Raw genomic sequence first — 21,931 nt, 5'->3', positions numbered from 1 at the left:
TTCTTAATAGTATTTAAAATGTAATGTATGATCACAATTTTATTTAAGATCATATAATATTTGAAATTTTGTTCCTGCTACAATTTTCACAAGAATCAAAAACCACTGGGCCGCTGCTATCAGCACTTTGGTTGACATTTTTTTTAGCTCTTTTTAATGTTTTTTCTTTAAAAATTTTCTCCATTGAGATTACTTGACCAATATGAACCAATTAGTATTCTGCATAGAAGTGATTAAAGATTTTTGATCTGTCATGAAACATGGCAGTTGTTACTAAAAATAGTACAAAGGGGTCAGACAGAAGTTTTTCAGATACCTCATAAAAATTAACTTCAGCCAAATTTTGGCCAAGGTAAAAGTGTTTAGCATGATCTGTCACTGGTCAAATTTTCCTCCTTATTTGTTGAGCCATGTCGGAGTTATAGCCTTTTTTTAGACATTTAATTCTTATTTTTAAAAATAAAAAATCTCCCCTGAAACTACCAGACTAATTAGAACCAAGCTTGGTATGAATATTCCTTAGAGTATTCCTTGTAGATCTGTTGTGGGGGTTTTTGATCTGTCGGAAAACATAGCCTGTGTAACTAAAATGGAACAAAGGGGTCAGTCAGAAGTTTTTCTCATGTATATATATTTCCAAAACTGTTTGGTTTAGCCAAATTCTTTCAATTGTTGAAATGATCCTTATTATAAGGCCTACAAAAGTCTGTTCAGGACCAAAGTTGTCGGACAACTCCTTGTTAGAGTTATTGCCCTTGAAAGGTGAAAAATGACATTTTTTTTTAGTTTCGGCTAATATCTTGAAAACATGATAGATAGAAATAAACTTTTAATTAATGAAATGATCCTTATGATAAGTCCTACCAAAGTCTTACTGAGTCAAAATTGTCAGACAACTCCTTGTTAGAGTTATTGCCCTTGAAAGGCAAAAATTTAATCAGGTGAGCGATTCAGGCTCCTGACAGCCAAATCATGTCATATGTTATTTTTTTGTCTTTGATAATAACATTTTGTTGAGTATGTGGATTACCATCAATTTTCAATAGAATGAATCCACTACCTTGATGTCTTATTATTTCAGTCATATGAAAAACAGTTAACAAAAGCAAATGATAGAATAAAAAAGTTACAAGATGAGAAAGATTTGGTAAAACTAGAGATGGGTTCCAGGTATGTATAGATGTAACTGCATGTTTATTTAATATGAACAAAGAAAATTTTAATGTGCATCACTTCGATAAATAGACCTGATTGGATGCTGCCAGTCACTTGTTGAATGTTCTTGCGACATTCTTTTGTATCAGGTACAGCTTCCAGGTTTTTTTTCAGGATTTTGAAAGCTTTAGTCACTTTCACGTGAGAAAGTGAGGACCATTTTAATGGTATATTTTTTTTACTACGGTAGTATTTGCATCTGGCATAAGATATTTCAGAATCATCTGTTATTTACAGCACTTTGTAAAGACATTAAATAAAACTTAAATGTACATGTACATTGCATATGAATAAAGCACATAATTTTTTTTCCATTGTCATGAAGCATGTTTTCCAGGGATTCCAAATAGCATGCCTGAGATTTAATTAAAAAAGAAACTCCCTAGCTTTTAAGAATCATCAAAAATAGAAATCCCTTTACACTCTTATACATTGATCAGGGACATACAAGTGTATCCTTGGCATAGTTTTAAATGTACATGTATTTCATATAAAAAATATTGTTTTCTGCATTACCACCCTTTGTAGAAACACAAAAATACATCTAACACAGTTTAGATATAGAACTGCCTTAACATGCACCAGTGCTACATTGGACAGATATAAATATTTTCAAATAGGTATTTACCTATTGTTACCTCATGAGATTCTATTTTTAGCACAATTTTCAACTGTGCTTTTGGGAACCAGACTGAGTTAATGACAAATTTATGTCATTATTTTTCAGTTATATTTAGTATTGGTCCCTGAGGAATTCATTGATAGCATAAATGATATCTTCAAGATGGTAAATAATGCTGACATGCAACTACAAAATGTAGTTACACCAGGGTAGTGACAAAATTATCCACATTTGGTTTACACTAAAGTTTGATGTACAAAAATAAATGATAAATTACTTTTTATGTCATTAAGAGACAAAGTTAATGAGAAGTAAAGGAATTTTCAAAGCAGCAATTGTTACAGGCATTTGAACTTTCACACTTGAGTGGTCAAGAGATCGACATTTACTCCATGTGCAGTGCCTGATTAGTGTAATTGGCAAATTGGCGAGATTGTTTACACAGAATATCAGGTGACGAAATGAGACTCGATTATCTTCATCATTCTGAAAAGTCCTTCGTCATTAGTGAAAATGACGAGTGCTAGAAAAATCACTGGGTTCACTTTTCTGTAAGATTAAATGATAATATGGTATCTTTTCTTCTGTCAATGATTTGTATTTTGTCATGATAATAGGGTTTACTAATTATACAAATCAACAACATAACAAGATACATATATGTTAATGGACTTACTATAAGTAAATTCAATTTTTAAGACTTTTTTATCCTTCCAAAATAATTTCAGTAATCATCAATACAACAGGTAGTTCCACTAGACATTAACAGTGATCAATAAATTGAAGACTGTTTTTCTAAAAGAAAAATGTGACTGATGTCATAATTTCCATGTATAGACATTGAACATTATATAGTTTTTTCTGGTTTTCTAAAATGACCAACTTTTTATGCTTCTTGTTTATCAGAAAGTGACTATATTTTGTTTAATTTTTGTTTATGTAGTCTGTATTTATAATTTATTTTGATGATTTATACTCTTCTTGTCTACAAAGAAGGTTTTGTATGAAGTATTCTTAATAGGATAATTAATTTTGAATAAGAGTGAATAACCAAAATAGGATCATGAATGCCGAAGAATGCCTAGATTTAATGGGTGTGTGGAACTTGTTCCGTGCACGAGTTAAATCTTTATGCATTCTTGGCACGAGTAATCATATTTTGGTTATTCACAATAACCAACTGATAATCCTATTTATTATATAGATTCATTACTATTTTTAGTATGAATTTTATATTTTGTGAACGGCAGATTGATATTTGTGTTTTGAAGTTTTGGCGGGAGAAAGTGCGAGCGTGAAATTACTGAATTTACTTCACAGTGTGAATTATCAGTTTTTTTACACCTGGAACATTTAGTAAATTACTGATATCTATATAATAATTATGTGTAACAACTACTGTCAATTTATTGAGAGACAAAGTTTGGCTTTCTTTAACCTGAAATTAATATTCTATTGTGTATAATTATTTGCTATTCATTTAACTGTACATTTTGATGTGATCTATTTTTCTTCATTTCAAGACCAGAAATAACAGATTACAGAATTATACAGCAGAGAGTTAAGAAACTAGAAAAGTTGTTAGCAGTCCATAATATAGGGTATGTTTTAAATAAGACTGAAATATAAATGAAGAAGTATTCAACATTCAACTAGTAATACTGTTTTAAGTATAGACTGTAGTTGAAGAAGTGATGAAAATGATTAGAAAGTTAATTACACAAGTTTTATTGTACTAGTTTGAGTTCCAATTTAAAGTAATGTATGAAAAAGACATATTGATTAAAAAAGGTAAATTTGGCATTTGTAATATAAACGTTTGGTAGTCTTTAATTGTATTAACAACAAAAATATCAGGAAAAAAGTCAGATAATTAATACAATAAACTGTAGTAATACTGCATCTTGGTTGTACTTGTACATTAGAATATTAATTTCAGGTTCAAGAGTGCCAAACTTTGTCTCTCAAAAAATTTACAGTATCTGGAAAAAGTCAGATAATTAATACATTAAACTGTAGTAATACTGCATTCGTTCATTTTGAAACATTTTTTTTTCAGTATCCCAGGAGAACAGGACAAAAAAGATCCATTTAGACAAAGAAAGAAATACAGCACTAAGTTAGAAGATTTAGAATATCTACCTCTAGACATGTGTAGACAGTACCTCAGGGTAATTATCTATTTCTAGAAATGTAGGCAGTATCCATGGTAAAGATCTACATCTAGTTATGTGTAGGCAGTATCTCATGGTAAATATCTACATTAAGTTTTGTGTAGGCAGTATCCATGGTAAATATGTACTTCTAGACATGTGAAGACAATATCTACATCTAGACATGTGTAGACACAGTCAAGGTAAATATCAACCTGTAGATGTGTAGGCAGTATCTCGGGGTAAATATCTCCATCTATACATGTGTAGGTAGTACCTCGTGGTAAATATCTACATCTATACATGTGTAGGTAGTACCTCGTGGTAAATATTTACATCTAGACATGTGTAGGTAGTACCCCATGGTAAATATCTACATCTAGACATGTGTAGACAGTATCTCAGGGCAAATATCTACATTTATACATATGTAAACATTATCTCATGGTGACTCTGTATATAGACATAAAAAAATTCTTTACTACTTACATTATTATAAATACAGTTTGCTTGTGAAAATAAACATCTATAAGTATTAAAAAGCCCCCTCATAAGATTTTTTTTTTTTTTTTATTTTCATATAGTCAGGCATTTATAACAAAGTTCCATTTGCCACCTGACCATGGCAAATAGAAAAGAAATGCAATTAATTTGTGAAAAGACTATATATGATTTTATAAATTAAATATATTAAACAAATCATTCAAAAAGCATTTATCACAATAAAGCTCTCACACAAACACAACTCTCACACTCTTATTTTTGTTTATAGAAAAAAAAATCTATTAAATAAATGCAATTTTAAACAAATTGAAAAGACTAAGCTTGCTGCTGTTGTTATTGAATGTAAAATAACATGAGGAAAAATTATAAATATCTAATCAAAAATAATATGTAAAGGGGACCAAAACTTTTCAGCTTTTTCTAAGCTTTTGTTTTTAACAGCAATATACATTTCCAAATTCATGTACCTCTTTATTCTATTTTTCAACCCATATATAGTAGGCAATATTTCATCTAATTTACACTTATAAATATAGTTTTTGGTTATAATCAATAAAGTATTTAAAAGTAAAGACTCTCCTATATAACCTAATAATATCTGCTTTTTATCTAACATATGATCTTGATAAAACTTATTAAGTCTTCTAAATAGTTCTATATAAATTTGTTTTGTAAAACTACAATCATAAAACAAGTGTTCTATAGTCTCATCACATGATTTACAAAATGTACATAGTTTTGTATTTTTTATTCTAATTTTATACAAAAAAGTGTTAGTTGGAATGATTCTATGGATAATTTTATACTGAAAAATCATCATACCGGTATATGGATTTTTGCACAATTTCATTAACTTAAAATGACTTGACCAGTCAATATCATCACAATCAAAAATGTTTTCCCAAGCTTGGTACTTGTGGGATGGCTCCTCACAAAAACCTTTAACAATATCTCTATATATATATTTAATACAATTGCTAGTTCTTATTTTTTCCAAAAAGCCATTACAACATGGAAAGTTTACAAAATTAAAGTCGGGCATATTTTGTACTAAATGAGTTTTCATAATTGGAGGTATTTTTGCTAAAATACCATAATATTTTAAGAAATTTCTAATCCCGTAAACATCTCTCAATTGTTCAAAACTGTAAAACGAGGTAGTATTCCTGTCAATGAGATCACTTAGATTTTTAATACCACAAGATTCCCATCCACAGAAATAAGAAATCTCATTTACAGGGATAAAATTGAGAATATCCAGGGACGAAATATTTTGAACATCAATCAGTGTATCATGCTTTGCTAAATGTAATCCTAGCAAAACATCTCTCCAAAAAGGATTAACAACTTGTTGTGCCAATTCTTTACGTTTTTCTTTTTCTAAAGCAAATACTCGGTCACCACCAACATGTTCAAGCTCAGCTTTAGCTACATTCTGCCAACTACCAATTGTATTTTCAATGAATCTTTTAACCCATGTCACTTTAAGATATGCATTAAAAGATTCTAGGTGAACCATTTTTAGGCCTCCCATGTCAAAGTCACCAATTAAAGTATTTCTTTTTATTCTATCTGGTTTTCCATCCCAGATAAAATTAAAAAATAATTTATTAAGATCATCAATCATATGTTTTGGCAAGTTTGGCAATGAGGTGAACAAATGTACAAGTTTAGACAATGCAAGAGACTTAACAACTGTAATTTTACCAAGCAGTGTTAATTTCCTGTGTTGCCAACACTTCAAAACTTTGGTGACATCTTTAATTTTCTGTTTAAAATTAATTCCAACCATGTCTTGCATGTGTAAAGAAAACTCAATGCCTAAAACCTTAAAATTAGATGAAGACCAATATTAAAGCTTTGTCTTGACACAAGACTTCATCAGAGAAACGCTTACTACCTATCCACACAGCTCTAGTTTTCTGTGTGTTCATTTTAAGACCTGATATACGATAAAATTTTTCAAAAATATTAAGAGATTCTCTTAGAGAAATCTCTTTCCCATCTAATGTCAAAAAAGTATCATCTGCATATTGACTTATAAGGGATTCTTTCCCTTTGATATCTATACCTTTTACATTTTCATCAGACTATCAAGTAAATTTATGCTCTGTAGGATAACATAATCTCCATGGGTCAACTAAATTAAACGTTTCAATAATTTCTTCAACCTGTTGACGACAATTAGGGTGTCTATCGTGAAGAATATTAAAAGTGTCTAAATGTTTATCTTGCACAAAATTCCAATCTCCACAGAGAATGACACTAGAATTTTTATTACTTGTAATTTTGTGCAACATTTCACAAAAAATTTGTGGTTAGTCAGAGTTATAACCATATAAATTTACTAATGTGAATTTATGATCTTTGACAGAAAGATCTAATACAATATATCTACCATTTTTGTCAGTACTAAAATCATTAACATCAATGTTACAACATTTATTAAACATAACACAAACACCTGCACTTTTACTATCACAATTACTAAAAAAACATTTTGAACCCCACTCATCTTCCCATTTTTTTCTATTTCATTTGTACAATGTGTTTCTTGTAAACAAAAAATTGTTGCATTTTTACTTTTTAACCAATCAAATACATCAGTTCTTTTTTTCTTGTTTGAATACAGTCTCCTGACATTCATAGACAAAACTTTTACACACTCAGTCATTAATGAACATCAAATAACATAATATACAACAACAGCAAGCAAAGAGAAATAAATTTCAAATCTACATTCACACACACCCCCTCATAAGATGCTTATTGTTTTAGTGATTGTTTTGTTTTAACAAATAGGATGTAGCAGCAGAATTAGATGCTGATGACTTGGAAGATGTTGTTCCCAGAGTACAGAAATTTAATGACAGATTGGAGACAGCCTTGCAGTACGAACAGGTACAAAGTACAGCAATTCATCCATAGCTTTATTCATGTATCATTCTTATACCCATTCTTGTAAAGGAAGAGGGGTTATACTGCAATCCTTGTGTCTGTTTATTTGTCTACAATTAATTATCGTTACATTATCAGTTTTATTAGCCAGAATGATTTCATACCTCAAACTCGGCTTTGGTTACTTGTATACATATAATGGAAACTGAAATATAGGGTTTTTTTCATACTTTTGGTTTTGCCAAACTCCATTTTCTTGTTTGAAATGACATGTACAGATTTGAATCAAGTGAAGGTATTTTGATTTAGAATAATACGTCAAATTTGGTTGAATTGTCCAGATTATGTAGATTTTAGGACTAATTGCATTTAAGTGATGAAGGTGTCTAACTATAAAAAAAGCTACTCTCTACAGAAACATTCACATGATATTGTTTAAACAGTTTTGTAGAAATGTAACAGAAATGACCAATGCAGATGATTTGAACTCCAGCAAAGGCAGATCAAAGAGTCCTTCTCGGAAGAAATGTTCTCTGAGTTCAAAGAATCTTCAGTTAGCTATGTCTACCATTCAAAGCTGGAAAGATGATGAAGAATCTTTGCAGGTATTGACTGAGGAATGGTGGTGGTAGTGAGAAACTTAAGTGTCTGTTGGCTTCATTTGAAAATACTATAGTAGCAGAGCAAAGGTTTTTGGAAAAGTCCATGAGTCCAAATACCCCAATATTAACATTTTGGTGAAAGTAGAGAAGATTTCAAAATAAGTTTTACAAATTCGAGTGCAAAATTTTATTGGTCCTTACTGAATATATTGTATTACAATCACTCATAAGACAAACATGTGATTACGAAATACACAAATCACCAATTAAGGGTCAATAAAAGAACTATACTCGGCGTCACATAAATAACATACTGTTAAAATTTGAATAAAAATATTTTCTACGACTTTATTGACACCAACCGTCATTTAAATTGTCTTAAATGACTTGCTCATTCGTTTAGCCAAACAGTTTCTCAAAAACAAGTCGCTTATTAGCTTAAATCATGCGTAACAAATCCTTACGGGAAAATCCCATACTAATATCCGCCATGTTGGTTTTTACTGGACGACAATCGTTTGCTTGATCAACTTCTCGGTATTGTACGTTGTTCGCGTAAAATAAATCCGAGATATCCGAATAATGCCGAAGTGCATTCTGGGTTCTTCGGTTTTTGAACAAACCATTTAAACGTAAACAACATCTCCTAGCAACCCGATCTCTGTAAACATGGCCGACTTTTTACAATGTAAATATTGGCACCTAGAATTAAAATCTGACCGGAATTTAACGATTCAATGTTTAGGGAGAAGCCGTTTGGCTAAACGAATGAGCAAGTCATTGAAGACAATTTAAACGACGGTAGGTGTCAATAAAGTCGTAGAAAATATTTTTATTCAAATTTTAACAGTATGTTATTTATGTGACGCCGACTATTAACAAATTCCTATTGACTAGGTAGTGTGGGTCAGGTATTAATTGGCTGGTTCAGGGACACAATATTTAATAAAATACAACAGATCTAATGTAGTTATGACTATTCAATAAAGTTCATAATCTATGCAGAGTTGTGATATTGAGTTTGTCATTCATAATGGACTTACTAATTTTCAATACTGATTATACATAATATCAGTGTGTACATATTTTACTCTGGACACAGACGAATTTGAATGAACTCACCATATGCAAATTCAATTTTTGAAGGACTACCCAGTCTTTCAAATCAAAACATAGGACTCACAGATTTCATGCTTGATGTAAAAAAAGTTGATTCTTCTAATAATTTTCTGTTCTTAATCTTTGTTCATATAGGAATTGTCAATATCAGTCAACAAACTAGGAGAGAGAGTGGCCCCCTGGTTGAAGATTAGATTAGGTGCTGAACCAACAGTGGCTAAGATCATTACAGCTGTAGATAAACTTGTGTATGATGATGGTATTACAAAAGACAAGGTAATTCATAAAATATACTGACATTTATGGAAAGGCAAGCTTAACTTTGTGTAGCTCTTAAATTCTGTGTTTTAGTGTATGAACAAGATTTGTGGACCCTATTCAAAAAAAAGGGAAGATTGTATGTTGTTCATTGAAACTAATAGAAAAATAGGAGATGTGACATTATTACCAATGAGACAGTCATCCTCGAGATACCAAGCAATAAACAATTAAACTTGTACATTTATTGTTTAAGTTATTTAAGAAATAGTTCTTATCTACTTGTAGTTTAATATAATTTAATTTCGCTGTATAAAACTTCAGTATTCTGTGTTATAAAGTATTTTTTGGAATTGAACCTTTATTGGGCTTACTTAAGTATGCAATATCTCATATTAATTGATCTATCTGAACATTATCTATTGTATAAAATTATGAGATCTGTAAAGAGAAAACATAACCCATATTTTGGTACATATTTTGATGACCTTTTTTCAGGATGGTAAAGAGCATCCTTCACGGTCTGTATTGGAAAGCATTGTTCAACATTTCCAGACTTTGTTTGATGTGCCATCCATGGCTGGTGTTTACCCTCGAATGAATGACATCTACAGCAAACTTGGGGAAGTCCACAATGTACTTAATACTCTAAGGAATTTATTAGGTTTAGGTAGGTTTAGCTAGTTCTATTCAGTAGCCCTAAATCATGTTTATTCTGTAGCAGGCTTAATAAGGAAGTTCATTATGTACAAAATTCTTTATTCCTTTAGAAAGTTGTATGTTTAGGTAAATAGGAATAATAGTGTACAATAATTGTTTTCCAGCCAGTAATTTAGTCAGATGGTATTAAAGTGAGTTAGGGTTTTTTTTTTTATATGCTAAAATAGAATTACAAAAGCAAATTTTTGTTACAATAATGTAATTCCTAAACTGTATTTTGTCTACTGTAGATTTGTAAAAATGTATGTGTTAAAGATATAACTTTGTCCAAAGGTCAACAATTTAATTTATAAAGAATGCTTTACCCTGCTGATTTTCTCAATATATTGTATTAGAAACAAATTTGAAAATTGTATTTTGGTTTAAAATAACATACGGCAAGCAATTACTTCTGAATTAAATATTTCTTTCTAGTTTTAGAAAGAATTTCGTAGTTTACTTGTTGAATTTAGATAATTGCATTTTCAGTTTTGTTCATGTCTTTCTGATGTACAAAAACTCTGCTATACTAGAGTACCTTTGGACACTGTAATATATGTTGGATTTACAATATTTTACTTTAATCTGTCGGTTTTGATGATAAATGTCTGGTTACTGATATCATATTTACAAATGGTTTACCCATTACATATTGTTGTATAATTTCAGAATCTGATTGTAAGTCATCAGATATAGTAGATACAGTTGGACGTTTATGTAGTTCACATAATAACACAACAAGCAAACAACTCAAAGCTTTACTACAAACAGAAGATTTAGAGGGGTAAGTTCTTTCTTTTTTGGCCTTTAATTTAAATGTAAAAGCCTCATTGCAGATTTTGTAAGCATTGCTTTTTTCCAGAGTTATGAGTATTGCATCATACCAGACTTTGTAAGCATTGACTTTTACCAGAATTTATTGCCTGTGAAGCCATTTATCAATTCATCCTTATGAGACTAATATTGATTTTCAGGCTTATGGTATAAATGCTGTTGATTTTTTATATTGAAGTACAAAAAGTTCTTTTCCAGTTTCATGCCACCTTGTCAAAGATTTAAACATAGATATCTGGTTTTATTTTGTGATGCACTTACCACTTTACCAAAGCATTAAGCTTTATTTGTAATAAAGATATGCCATAATTATTTTTTTTGTATTGTATGTTTTTTTCTAGGGTAATAAGAAGATTAGAGGAGCATAATTCATTTTTCCCAGCATTTCAGGATGTCATGAGAAAGTTATTTGAAATTTTAGGTTAGTCACATTTACCTCTTATCAAGAAGGTTTCTGTCATTATATCCACCACAATCAGAGCTTTGAGTTACTGTAAAAATATTAATTTTCGTGATGGACAGAAAAAGCATGAAAAAGGTACCCACAAAATTGATTTTTAACACAATATAACACTTATCATTTTTTGAAATCACTACAATTGATACCAGCAAATATGTACACTTATCTGTGAAAATAAGCAACCACAAAAAATATGCTTACGGTATATAGAAATCACCCTGTCTGTCTGTCCCCTCATATCATGTCAGCACAACTCCTCCTAAACCACTTATTGAATTGTGATGATAGTTAGATATCTTATTTAGATATGCATGAAAGAAAATAACTGTGTCAGATTCCTCCAAATTTGGATAATCCAACATAATGGTTGAATAGTTTTAAGTGCCCTTGAAGTGGAGCTGTTGGGGGTATTCTCTGGTTCTGTACTTAAAAATTATTTTTGTCTTATGCTTTATTTTTGAATGAACTATGCAAGTGTAACATTATTTTTGTTTGGGGTGTCATATGATGTTATGCAATACAACTTCTTTTTTTAGAAATTTTTTAAATGATTTATAAAACTGAGATCACTGTAAAGTATTATTTTTTTTTTGTGATTCGATTTGCCACATCATGATTACACTTCTCAAAGTACTCAATACTGAGTCAATTTAGAATAAATTAAAAAAAAATTACATGAAACTCAATGCATATAGGATTTAGCATTGCAACAAACTGGCAAAAAATGTTGCTTGGAAACAAGTAAGAAAGCCTATAACCAATTATAGTTATTGGATCACAGTTTATCTCAATAATTTATTTGTCATTTTATGGAGATCAACCACTAAAATTTGGAAATCAAATCAGAATATTATGACAAATAGACAGCTTTTTTCTTATTCTTGTGTTTAACATTACCATATTTTATATACAAGTCAAAAAGTCCAATTCTGTATACAAATAAAGTCGATTATAGAGAACACACATACACTTGTAGCCAATTTTTTTGAAAATTAGACCTATCAATTGTTTCACTCGGTCACTGCATATAGGATGTAACAACACTCCATTCTACTTTTTGTTCAGATCCTACTTGCAGGGACTGAATGGAACAGTTGATACTTACCTACGGCCCAATAAGCCGGCTTGGCAGCAACAAAGATTCTGCACTTTTGCTTATCTTTGGCCATTCTCTTGACAGTTCCCCATGTAAAGTCCATGCCTTTTATTTCTGCTTCTACAGTCCTTATCTGTACTTTACTGATGATGATTTTGGCTAGGACCTTGCTCAGTATGGATAGAAAAATGATATCTCACCATTTATTGCAGTTATTACCTTTCTTAGGTAGTACTATACAGTTAGGTCAGTTAAGAAAATTTTGTCTCATTTTGTTGAAACAAAGCTGTTTTGAGACAGTCTGCACAGAAATTTCAAGTGTTTTGTCATAAAAAAGTCCATATTTTTGTAATCCTTAGTGTGGAGGTTCAAGTCATTTATAAGTAATTTAGTGATTATTGTTATAAAATCTAGTAGCCATGGTAACATACTGAAAAAGATATTACTGAGTTTTAATTCAAATCAGGGGTGCCTTTCCAAAACTAACAGCCAAATACTATGTTTTATAAAATATCAGGCACCTCATTCTCTATCAATTTTAGTTCCAAAAGTTTATGCAAAATAAGGTATTTTGAAAATCAGCCATCTGATGCTGGAGAGAAAACCTAATATAGTAGGGTACAAAAACATTCCTGATAACATTCTTCATTTAAATTACACCTGTTTACCATTACATATATTACATCTGTCTATGTATAAATGCTTAACTACATTTAAACAATATTTCCACCAAATTTCAACTTTTAATTTTAAGTTTCACAAAAATTGACCGGGTCAAAAAAGTGTGCCTAAATGTAACTGTATAGTGCACCCTTAAACAATACTGCATTCAAGTTGTCTAGTCAAGGCGATTTTTGTTTTTGAGACATTTTATTGCTGTTACTATTTCTTGTATAGTTGGCTATTGATAGGTGTACCGTAATTTTAATTTGTATGAATTTAGAAGAATTTAGGGAATTTGCTTTTACCAAATTTTCTGATACAGTGAGGTATATATTGATCCCGGGGATTAATAATTACATGTATTGATCATCGGTTATGTCAAATTTAAAATGTCAAGAGGGAAAATTTTTTCCACAAGCATTGAAAGGTGGAAATGTATAATTAATGAAAGAGTGATATGTTTTCATAGCAATAAAACATAATCACAATAAAACAAACAAATAAAGTAACTGTTATTTATGTTTTTTATTATTGTGAGAGTATGGCCACACTGACTCAAAAAAGAAAACTTTTTTCTTTTGAATTGAAGTTTGATATTGTACAATGTGTTGACATGAGCAATAAGCTGTAAGATTTGACATTCTTCGCAACACTTCAAGAACAATTTAAAAAACATCTTTGAAAACATGAAATCATAGATTGATAGTAATTATGATGAAATACCCTCCTTCGTAACAAGACTGATCAGATCGGGATCTCAATGGAGGATTTAATTTATGTTGACAATGAAGTAATCACTATAGAATGACATTGTAGGTGTTTATTGTAAATATGGAATCTGTCACTGATATTTCGAAAATAAATGATAAACCAATCAAAGGATATCTGCTTACTGATATGGATGGTTAATTAGGTTTAAATAATTTCATCATGTTCATCATGTAATAGAATGACACACTAATATTGACAAGAAATTTTTTGTCTGTGTTAGCAAAAATGGAAAAAAAATATTTACCAAAAAAAATTACAAAACTAAAAAACATCTACAGTTTCTTAAATAAAGTCTAGATAAGTTATCCTTGGATGTGTACATAATTAAAATTACATAGCTTTCCCACACACCCCTTACAACAATTTTTTTTTATTATATAACAAATTTCATTATTACAAAATGATGACAAACTTGTTTAATCTGTCCAGACATTGGCTATGTGCCTTCATATTGATCCACTATTAAAGATTGTGTACAAAAAAATATACTGGTGTTAAATATATGATTTAATAAAATTTAAGTTGAAAGACAATGTTACAGAAATAGAAAAGCTAAGAGTTGTTTTTCTTTAACTTTTTTTTCTTTTGTATAACAAAACCTTATAAATATATACATGCATCATTTCAGTTACAATCATCTTCCTTAAAATTTGTTGTGTTTTGTTAAGGTAGATTAGCATATTTCATTTCCAGTCTGAAGAATTACTAATAAAGGCATTTCTGTTTTGAGAGACTGTTGCTAACAGTTGGAATCATTCAGATCACATGTTTTTACATGTACTTGTATATTACAGGAGGTATTCTGTTTTTATTCTTGTCAGTTTGTCAAATATTTTTTAACAGTTTTCTTTATCTACTTGTCACATTAGCCACTTGATTTTTTGACAGAAGGTTTATATAGGTATGATTTATTGTGGCAAGTTGGGACAGTTAATTTGAGATAATGGCAATAGAAATTAACTGTATATAATACTAAATGTAATGATTGTAAACAGTAATTAGAAAAAAGTTCATGACACTTAGGGTCATATTGGTAGGTTGACCCCAAAAATTATCTGGACTTTGAGTTAAGGACCAAAAGGGACCAAAACAACATTTCAATTAACTGTTTAACAAAAATAATATATGAATGTTAAAGAATGTAATTGAAAATGCTGAGAAATATTAGCTCCCTAACTTCACATGTATTTAAATATTGTTGTATGCAAAAGTAGATATTTTTATCCCTGAGATTGCTGAATACATTCTGTCTTTAAAATGATTGTTTATAAAAATTTAAATGTTTGCAGACAGAGCTATTATTATATCAGTGCATTGGCTTGTAAATAAGCAATACTATTTTGAACCTAGCAACACCACCTACAGATAAAATGTGTCATATAAGTACTGCTAATAAAGCCCCCCCCCCAAAAAAAAAAATCAGACCAAAACAAAAATAATGTATTAATCAATTTATAAGATTTTTGTAATCTTTCTGATAAGGTTAGGTGTGTAAACTGGATTTTTCCCCCTGTATTTTAAACATTTTTTTTTTGGTTCTTGAATGCATTATTTTTTTCCATTCCTTTCCCTGCTTTCAGGTGTTTGGGTCACTAAGTTTTACTGCTGTCTATACAGACATGTATGCATCTGTCCTACATTTTTTCACATAAATATTGATGACTTTTGTTTAGTTGGAATCGTTTAAAGCTTGAATTGAAAATTTATGGGATAGGTTTTTTGTTATTGATTTATTGAAGCTTAAGTATAAATCATTGTTAATTTGGTGAATTTAGTGCAACATTTATCTCATTTTTAGCTCACGTAGGTTAGAAGGCTATGTGAGCTTTTGTCATCACTTGGCATCCATTATCTTTGTTGTTATCTGTTATTAACTTTCCTTTAAAAATCTTCTCCTCTGAAACCACTCAATGGATTGCTGTGAAAGTACTTATATTAGTGGGGTACTAATTTTTGTGGATCACGTGGTTGACTCAAACCACAATTTTAAATTTCTGACAAAATACATATTTTCCATTTATTTGTACCGTGGGAAATGTCAAACTGTAAATTTTAGAATCCACCAACCAACGATTTGTCTGCTGTCCATGAAAACTGATATCCATGAATAAAGGTACTTTCACAGTATAACCAAACTTGGTATCTACTTAAAAAATATCAATTATGTAGATCAAGCATAAAACATGGCCACCATTACTATTTTTAGATCAGAGAGGTTAAGTCACCAATTTCTACATATATCTTATAAACTATAGCAGATATTGGAAAATATATGTGACCTTCCTGCTTTAGCATAAAAAGTTTTACTCAAGACTACATTGGGTCAAAGTTGTCAGGTGTCTCCTTGTTTGAGTCTTTGCCCTTGAAAAGAAAAAATGAACCAGGTGTGTGATGTGATTCAGGCTCCTGGGTGCCATTTGTTAATGTTTCAGAGATAGTTGGGGGTATCCACATCCTATAGACAGTTTTACATGACTTGTGTTGAGACCTTTCTTCTAACCATCCTTTTCTGTAAACCCTTATTACCTACTTAGCTTTTACAATAGGGTATGTAAGTCTCGTTCTAGTTTCATTTTCTTTACCGGAATTTCCAATGTAGAACGTATTGAAAACCGAAGACTGATTTATGTTTTATTGTTTACTTCCGGGTACTCGAAACTCTGTATAACAATGCAAAATCTTCTAGTTTATGTTTTTTTTCTTACTACATTTATTATGTAGAAATATTTATTTGTCATTTTTATTGGGATTTTTTACACAGAAAGATTTTTGCCCTTAACACTTAACTCAAAGCTCTATAAATGACAAATCTCCATGCTTTTGAATGGTAGACTAGGACCCATTCTTGTGAAATCACGGGATCACATGATTAGACTTACATACCCTATATTATCACACTCTGCTTAGGAGGCAATGTTTAACTTCATTCATACATTTGTTGAGCCATACATATCTTAGTAAAATGGGTCTGGGTGTCAAAGAGTAATCAAGGGAACCAAGTTTCTAGCAGAAATCAAAAGAAAGTAATCCAGGGACAAAGACCAAGCATGGAAGACAGACATATACAACAATGAACATTAAGTAACTAAAATAACACGTACAAAGTAACAAAAGCAAATGAGCTTGGACTCCACTAAAAACTGAGAACATGGACCAGGTGCACCAGTAGGGTAAGCATCCTCTGCATTTCTTGAAACACCCACCGAGTTTCTCAGTCAAAAGAATAGGCCCACAGGAGTGCTAAGCTTGTCATAAAAGGCGACTTAAATATTGCTCAGAACCTGGTGCCCTGCTCACAGAGCAACTGGGTTGTTTGCCTCCGATGGGGAATGGGATACTGGAGTCGTTAGGCCATTATATGGGAAGCCTTACCGCAAACCATAGTGGTGAACCTTATGGGAAAAAATGCTATGTTCCTCACACATTAAAGAACCCTGCTGTGGTGTTCGATAGTAGGAACTTTCGCACCCTGCACAGGAGGCTAAATTGCATGACTCTACCCCCTCTTTGTCTTTCCAGTGGCTATCAAAATTTGTGGACCCTTTAATCCTTGTTGTCCTATCCCATTTCTCATTTCATCATCATTTCATTTTCATTTTATTATCCATTTTATGTTCATCACCCAGATATAGCTGAAATATAGCTGCTTGGGCAATAAAAACCAATCTGTCAATCAATCATATCTGGTAAAGGCTATACTGTTCAATTTCTTATAGTGCTTATGTACTTTAGATGTTGATTAACTAAAGAATAATTTATTAGAAGAGACCTATTGTTTTTTTAATCTGCACATCCTGTACTTAAGAGGACTATTCTCTTCAACAGACACTAATGATTTCATGGAATATGTCCACTTTGAACCTGAAGGATGTTATACATCATAAATAAAGATCCTGTTTGCAGGACTCCTTAGACATAAACACATGTTGATGTGCATGTATGTTTTATGTAGGTATTTTAATAGGTAAATTGTACTTGATAAACTAATTGATGTAAGCCCTATATAGCCCTGTTCATAAGTGAAGAATATTATGTATGCAGCATCTGTCACCATTATAAATTACCCCTGTCATGTAAACAATCTGTAAAAGTACTATTGTAATGAAATTGGGTATAATTAAAAACTGTAAAAAAAAGATTATTAATGCTAAAAACAGTTTAAAATGACTTGTTTTCTTATGCTTACTGTAGTTCAGACAATGAAAGTTAACTATTAATGTTCATTGCCTGTTGTTTCATTTTCTCATTTGATTGTGATAAATGTATTATCAGTTTTAAAATGTTAAACTGTTCTTCTGTTAAGTTGAATGCAAGTGGCTTACTTTTTTAGAACTACATTTTGTGTTCCATTTTTTCTGAAGCACCAAATATGGACACAGAATGTGGAAAGACATATTATGTTTCGTATCAAGATATATTTCTGATATATTGACAAGGGAATGAAGAAAAAATAAATCTGATCCTATACCAGTATTACTACAATAAACTATCAATATACAATAAATCTGATTATGAACTTTTGAACTTAGTTGATGTAAATTGATTTTTAATGCAGGGGTATACATCAGCGATGTACAGGGTTTGATCACAAGTGAAGATTATTACATACAGCTAGTATTGATGTAATACTTCTGTCATTTTAAATGTCATGCTAAGAGACAAACCTATCAAACAATGTCACAGGAATATTCCTGCTGGTAGACATGACAATGATCAGATATTTTTAAAGAGCTCATTTATATCTTCTACTGTACTTTAAAGTGTACAGAATTTCATTTAACCCCCTTCTAACAAAGTTTGGTGGATAAATTGGAATCTCCAATTGTCAGTTTTTGTCTGTCTTTTTGTCCCTCTTTCTGAAAATATACCTGGTAAGCACAACTCCTCCTAAACTGTTCAGTGGAGTTTGATGTAACTTTGATGGCAGGTAAAGTACTAGGTATGCCAAGGGATGTTTTTGTCCTTCTAGGCTGAATTACTATTCATGGTTATAGAATGTTGCCAATCTGTACTTTCGTTTAGGACTTAATGCAATACAACAAAATTGTTATGTTAGAATTCTTTTATTAGTTCTTGTACAGTAATGACAAGACGAATATAGTTCAAAACTAGTTTTTGCAAAAATAACTTAAATTTGATACAAAATGGTTATTCCATGAATTCTGATGAAAAACTCTGTAGAATATTAAAAAATGACATTAGTCTTCATTGGCACAGACACTTTTATTTCATGTGGAATGGGTAATTTACTTCTTGTTTTGTAACATTTAATAAAATCAGCTTTTTTTACCAATGGTTATAAATGTAGATAAGTTATGAATACCAGCAATTAAACTTTAGGTTTAATACTTTTGTTCAGCAAGTTAAAGTTTGCTGTTATTCAAACATCAATAGAAAATAAGGGGCCAATTTCACCTGTAAATGTTCTTCAACCTTTTAATGTTTGAAATATAGCAGAAAATTGTTGCTTATGTGTATGCTCTAATATTGATTTTTTTCAGTTATTTTTGTAAAGGTTTGGGATAAATAAATTTCATGATCTTGCCAGCTGTAATGTGAAGGAACGTTAGTGTCTTATTTGTAATAGGATAAATCTCTATATTGATCACTTTATAAGATCCTCCTATGCTGGATAACAATGTGTAGTTTCTCTGCTTCCATGGTCTGTTTACACTATCATATGAATGATCACTTGCTACATGTATAATGATATAATTGTTCATGATATAAACTCTTATTGTATGTCCATACATGTATCTATGTACTTTATCATCAATGTTGTTTTTGCAAATAAAGTACTTTGAACATTGAACTTTATGATGGTTATAGGTTCTGTTAATCAAGTCAATAAAGTTTTAGATCAGTCTGTCATCCTGCATTATTTAGATGTCTGGACTGGTTTTGTAAGTGACTAACTTGGGAGATGGAGATGAGTTACCTAATAATTTCTTTTGCACTTTGAGTTTTTCATGAAATCGTCAATTTTATTGATTTTTTTAGAAGATGTTTGGGATATTGACTTGATTATCTCAGTTTGTTGATAGATTTAGATGAGGTATTAACCAACTTCAATTTTAGTTCGATGGGATAAATTTAGAGTTACAGCCCAGAACTGTATCTTTTCCATAAATTTTTTTCTTCAAATTATTTGGAATGTTTTGTTGTTTATCTGTTTGTATATATTACTGATAATAGTGTTTAGATTTGAATTTCAGTCCTTGATCATATAATTTTTTATTTACCTTTTACCAGTAATTTTTAAAAATTTTGTTATTGACTTGGGACATTCAGTATATTTCTGTTAGCAACACTCTGGAAATCTTTATTTTGTGGCATTTCATCGTCAGGCGTTTTCAAATACTACCTTAGAATACAATGTACTGTGATAATATAAGCTCCATGATTTACTAGTTCTCCACAAAAAATAGAAAGTCAGTTTATTATTGGCTACAAGATTGATAAGAGATGATGGGTTTGGAGTCAACAGCTTGTCAGAAATCATTGGCTTTGGTTTAATACTATGATAAAAACTTTTAACACCTTTTACTCTTTCTTTGTTAATTTGTACAACTGAATGATGAAATATCAATTTCTCTTAGCATTGATTCTTTAACTTTGCCTTCCTGTATGATTATACATATCCTGGGTTTCTCTTTAAAACCCAGCATTAAAAAATATTATTTATGAGTAAACACTGACTTAATGATGAAAGGAAAAGTCGATACTATTTTTTCTGCTTCTGCTTTGTAGTTATGATTTATTTTGAAGTGGTGGTATCAAAGCCCTGATCTTTACATTTTTTGCAAAAGGTTTTTGATTGCTCATATATCTGATGATATAGATTTCATCTAGTTGGCAGTGGTGGATTTAGGGAGGAAAGTTTTTGGTGTTGGAACTGCCTTATTGGAAAATTATGTTGAATTCATAAAAAAAATTTGGCCAGAATGAGCAAATGATAGCCTGGAACCTTTTCAGAATTAATAGACCCCCCCTTTCTTGATTGAACTGCTAAGTAGATTGGTCAATTTTATACTTGTTCAAAATCTAAAGTGATAAGTTGTCGTAAGAAATTTAACATCTTTTCAGTAGATTTTTTTTAGGAAAAAGGCAGTTTTGTCTAGGAGTTTCTTTCCATCTGTGAAAATGTACTTATTAGCTTAGCAGCTCAGTGAAAAATTGTTTTTTTATTGTGTTGCATTAGTGTCAGTCGATAAATCTTTCATGTGCGAGGGCATCATTGTGTCTCCCAGACACAAATTTTTTTCAAGGTCAATTCTATTTTTTGGTGTTTTGGCTGAACAAATGTGTCCATGCTGAGTGTGGGGTTATCACTTTGTCTCATTTCCAATTTAGATAGTTGTATATGTATGGAATGTTGGTATGCAAAATAGTATTTTTAATTATCCCCCAGCCTTTTGGGGTGGGGGGATAAATAGGGATCTCCTTATCTGTCTGTCAGTCCCTTGGTCTGTCCACATTTCTTGTAAGCCAAACTCCTCCTAAAGCACTCAAGGGAATTTGGTGAAATTTTTATATATAGGTTGGGCATCAGATCTAGATGTGCATGAATCTGAAGGGAGAAAATCTACCTTAGGGATTTACATGTAAAAGCTTTGAAAAAGCAACCCCCTTAACTGCTCAAGGGATTTTGATGAAATCTTATTGGAATGCTTAGCATCATATGTAGATGTGCATAAAGGAATATGACTCCAAAGGGAGATGATCCAACTGAATAGTTTTACATGTTTGGAAGTAAAACTCCTTCTAAACCACTCAAGGGAATTTAATGGAATTTTATATAGCACGTGTGACATGACATTATTGATATACTACAAATGGTAGAACTTTTATGACATTTTATCTTTTTAGAAAGGTTTTTGATCTATTCATTTGTAGTCAATAAATAGAAGTAAATCATGCTATGTATCATCCTCTCAATGATTAGTTGTAATGAGTTAATATATTGAAAACGTCTATATAACTAGTAAACAAACAAGTAGGTACATCATTGGCATGTTACTTGTCTGAAGTATGACA

At 30.9% G+C, this 21,931-nt stretch overlaps 1 protein-coding gene across 4 annotated transcripts in view; it reads left to right on the top strand.

The window, feature by feature from the left end:
• Positions 1-21,931, top strand: part of LOC148612473 (centrosomal protein of 70 kDa-like) — a 46,404-nt gene that overhangs the window by 17,141 nt on the left and 7,332 nt on the right. For 3 of the 4 annotated variants that reach the window (XM_088593950.1, XM_088593948.1, XM_088593949.1), the window contains 9 exons: positions 1,082-1,170; positions 3,361-3,438; positions 3,897-4,008; positions 7,297-7,395; positions 7,836-7,997; positions 9,249-9,389; positions 9,870-10,041; positions 10,740-10,854; positions 11,246-11,325. In XM_088593950.1, coding sequence (XP_088450076.1) covers positions 1,082-1,170; positions 3,361-3,438; positions 3,897-4,008; positions 7,297-7,395; positions 7,836-7,997; positions 9,249-9,389; positions 9,870-10,041; positions 10,740-10,854; positions 11,246-11,325 — 1,048 coding nt within the window. Of the gene's footprint in view, positions 1-1,081; positions 1,171-3,360; positions 3,439-3,896; positions 4,009-7,296; positions 7,396-7,835; positions 7,998-9,248; positions 9,390-9,869; positions 10,042-10,739; positions 10,855-11,245; positions 11,326-17,719; positions 17,843-21,931 lie in introns of all 4 variants that reach the window. The other variant, XR_015924417.1, reaches the window with a different exon arrangement.

The sequence above is a fragment of the Perna viridis genome, chromosome 7, assembly GCF_037379345.1.
Source record: "Perna viridis isolate PV_CMFRI_1.1 ecotype Kerala chromosome 7, ASM3737934v1, whole genome shotgun sequence".
Classification (NCBI taxonomy): domain Eukaryota; kingdom Metazoa; phylum Mollusca; class Bivalvia; order Mytilida; family Mytilidae; genus Perna; species Perna viridis.
This window is presented reverse-complemented; position numbering and strand designations above follow the sequence as displayed.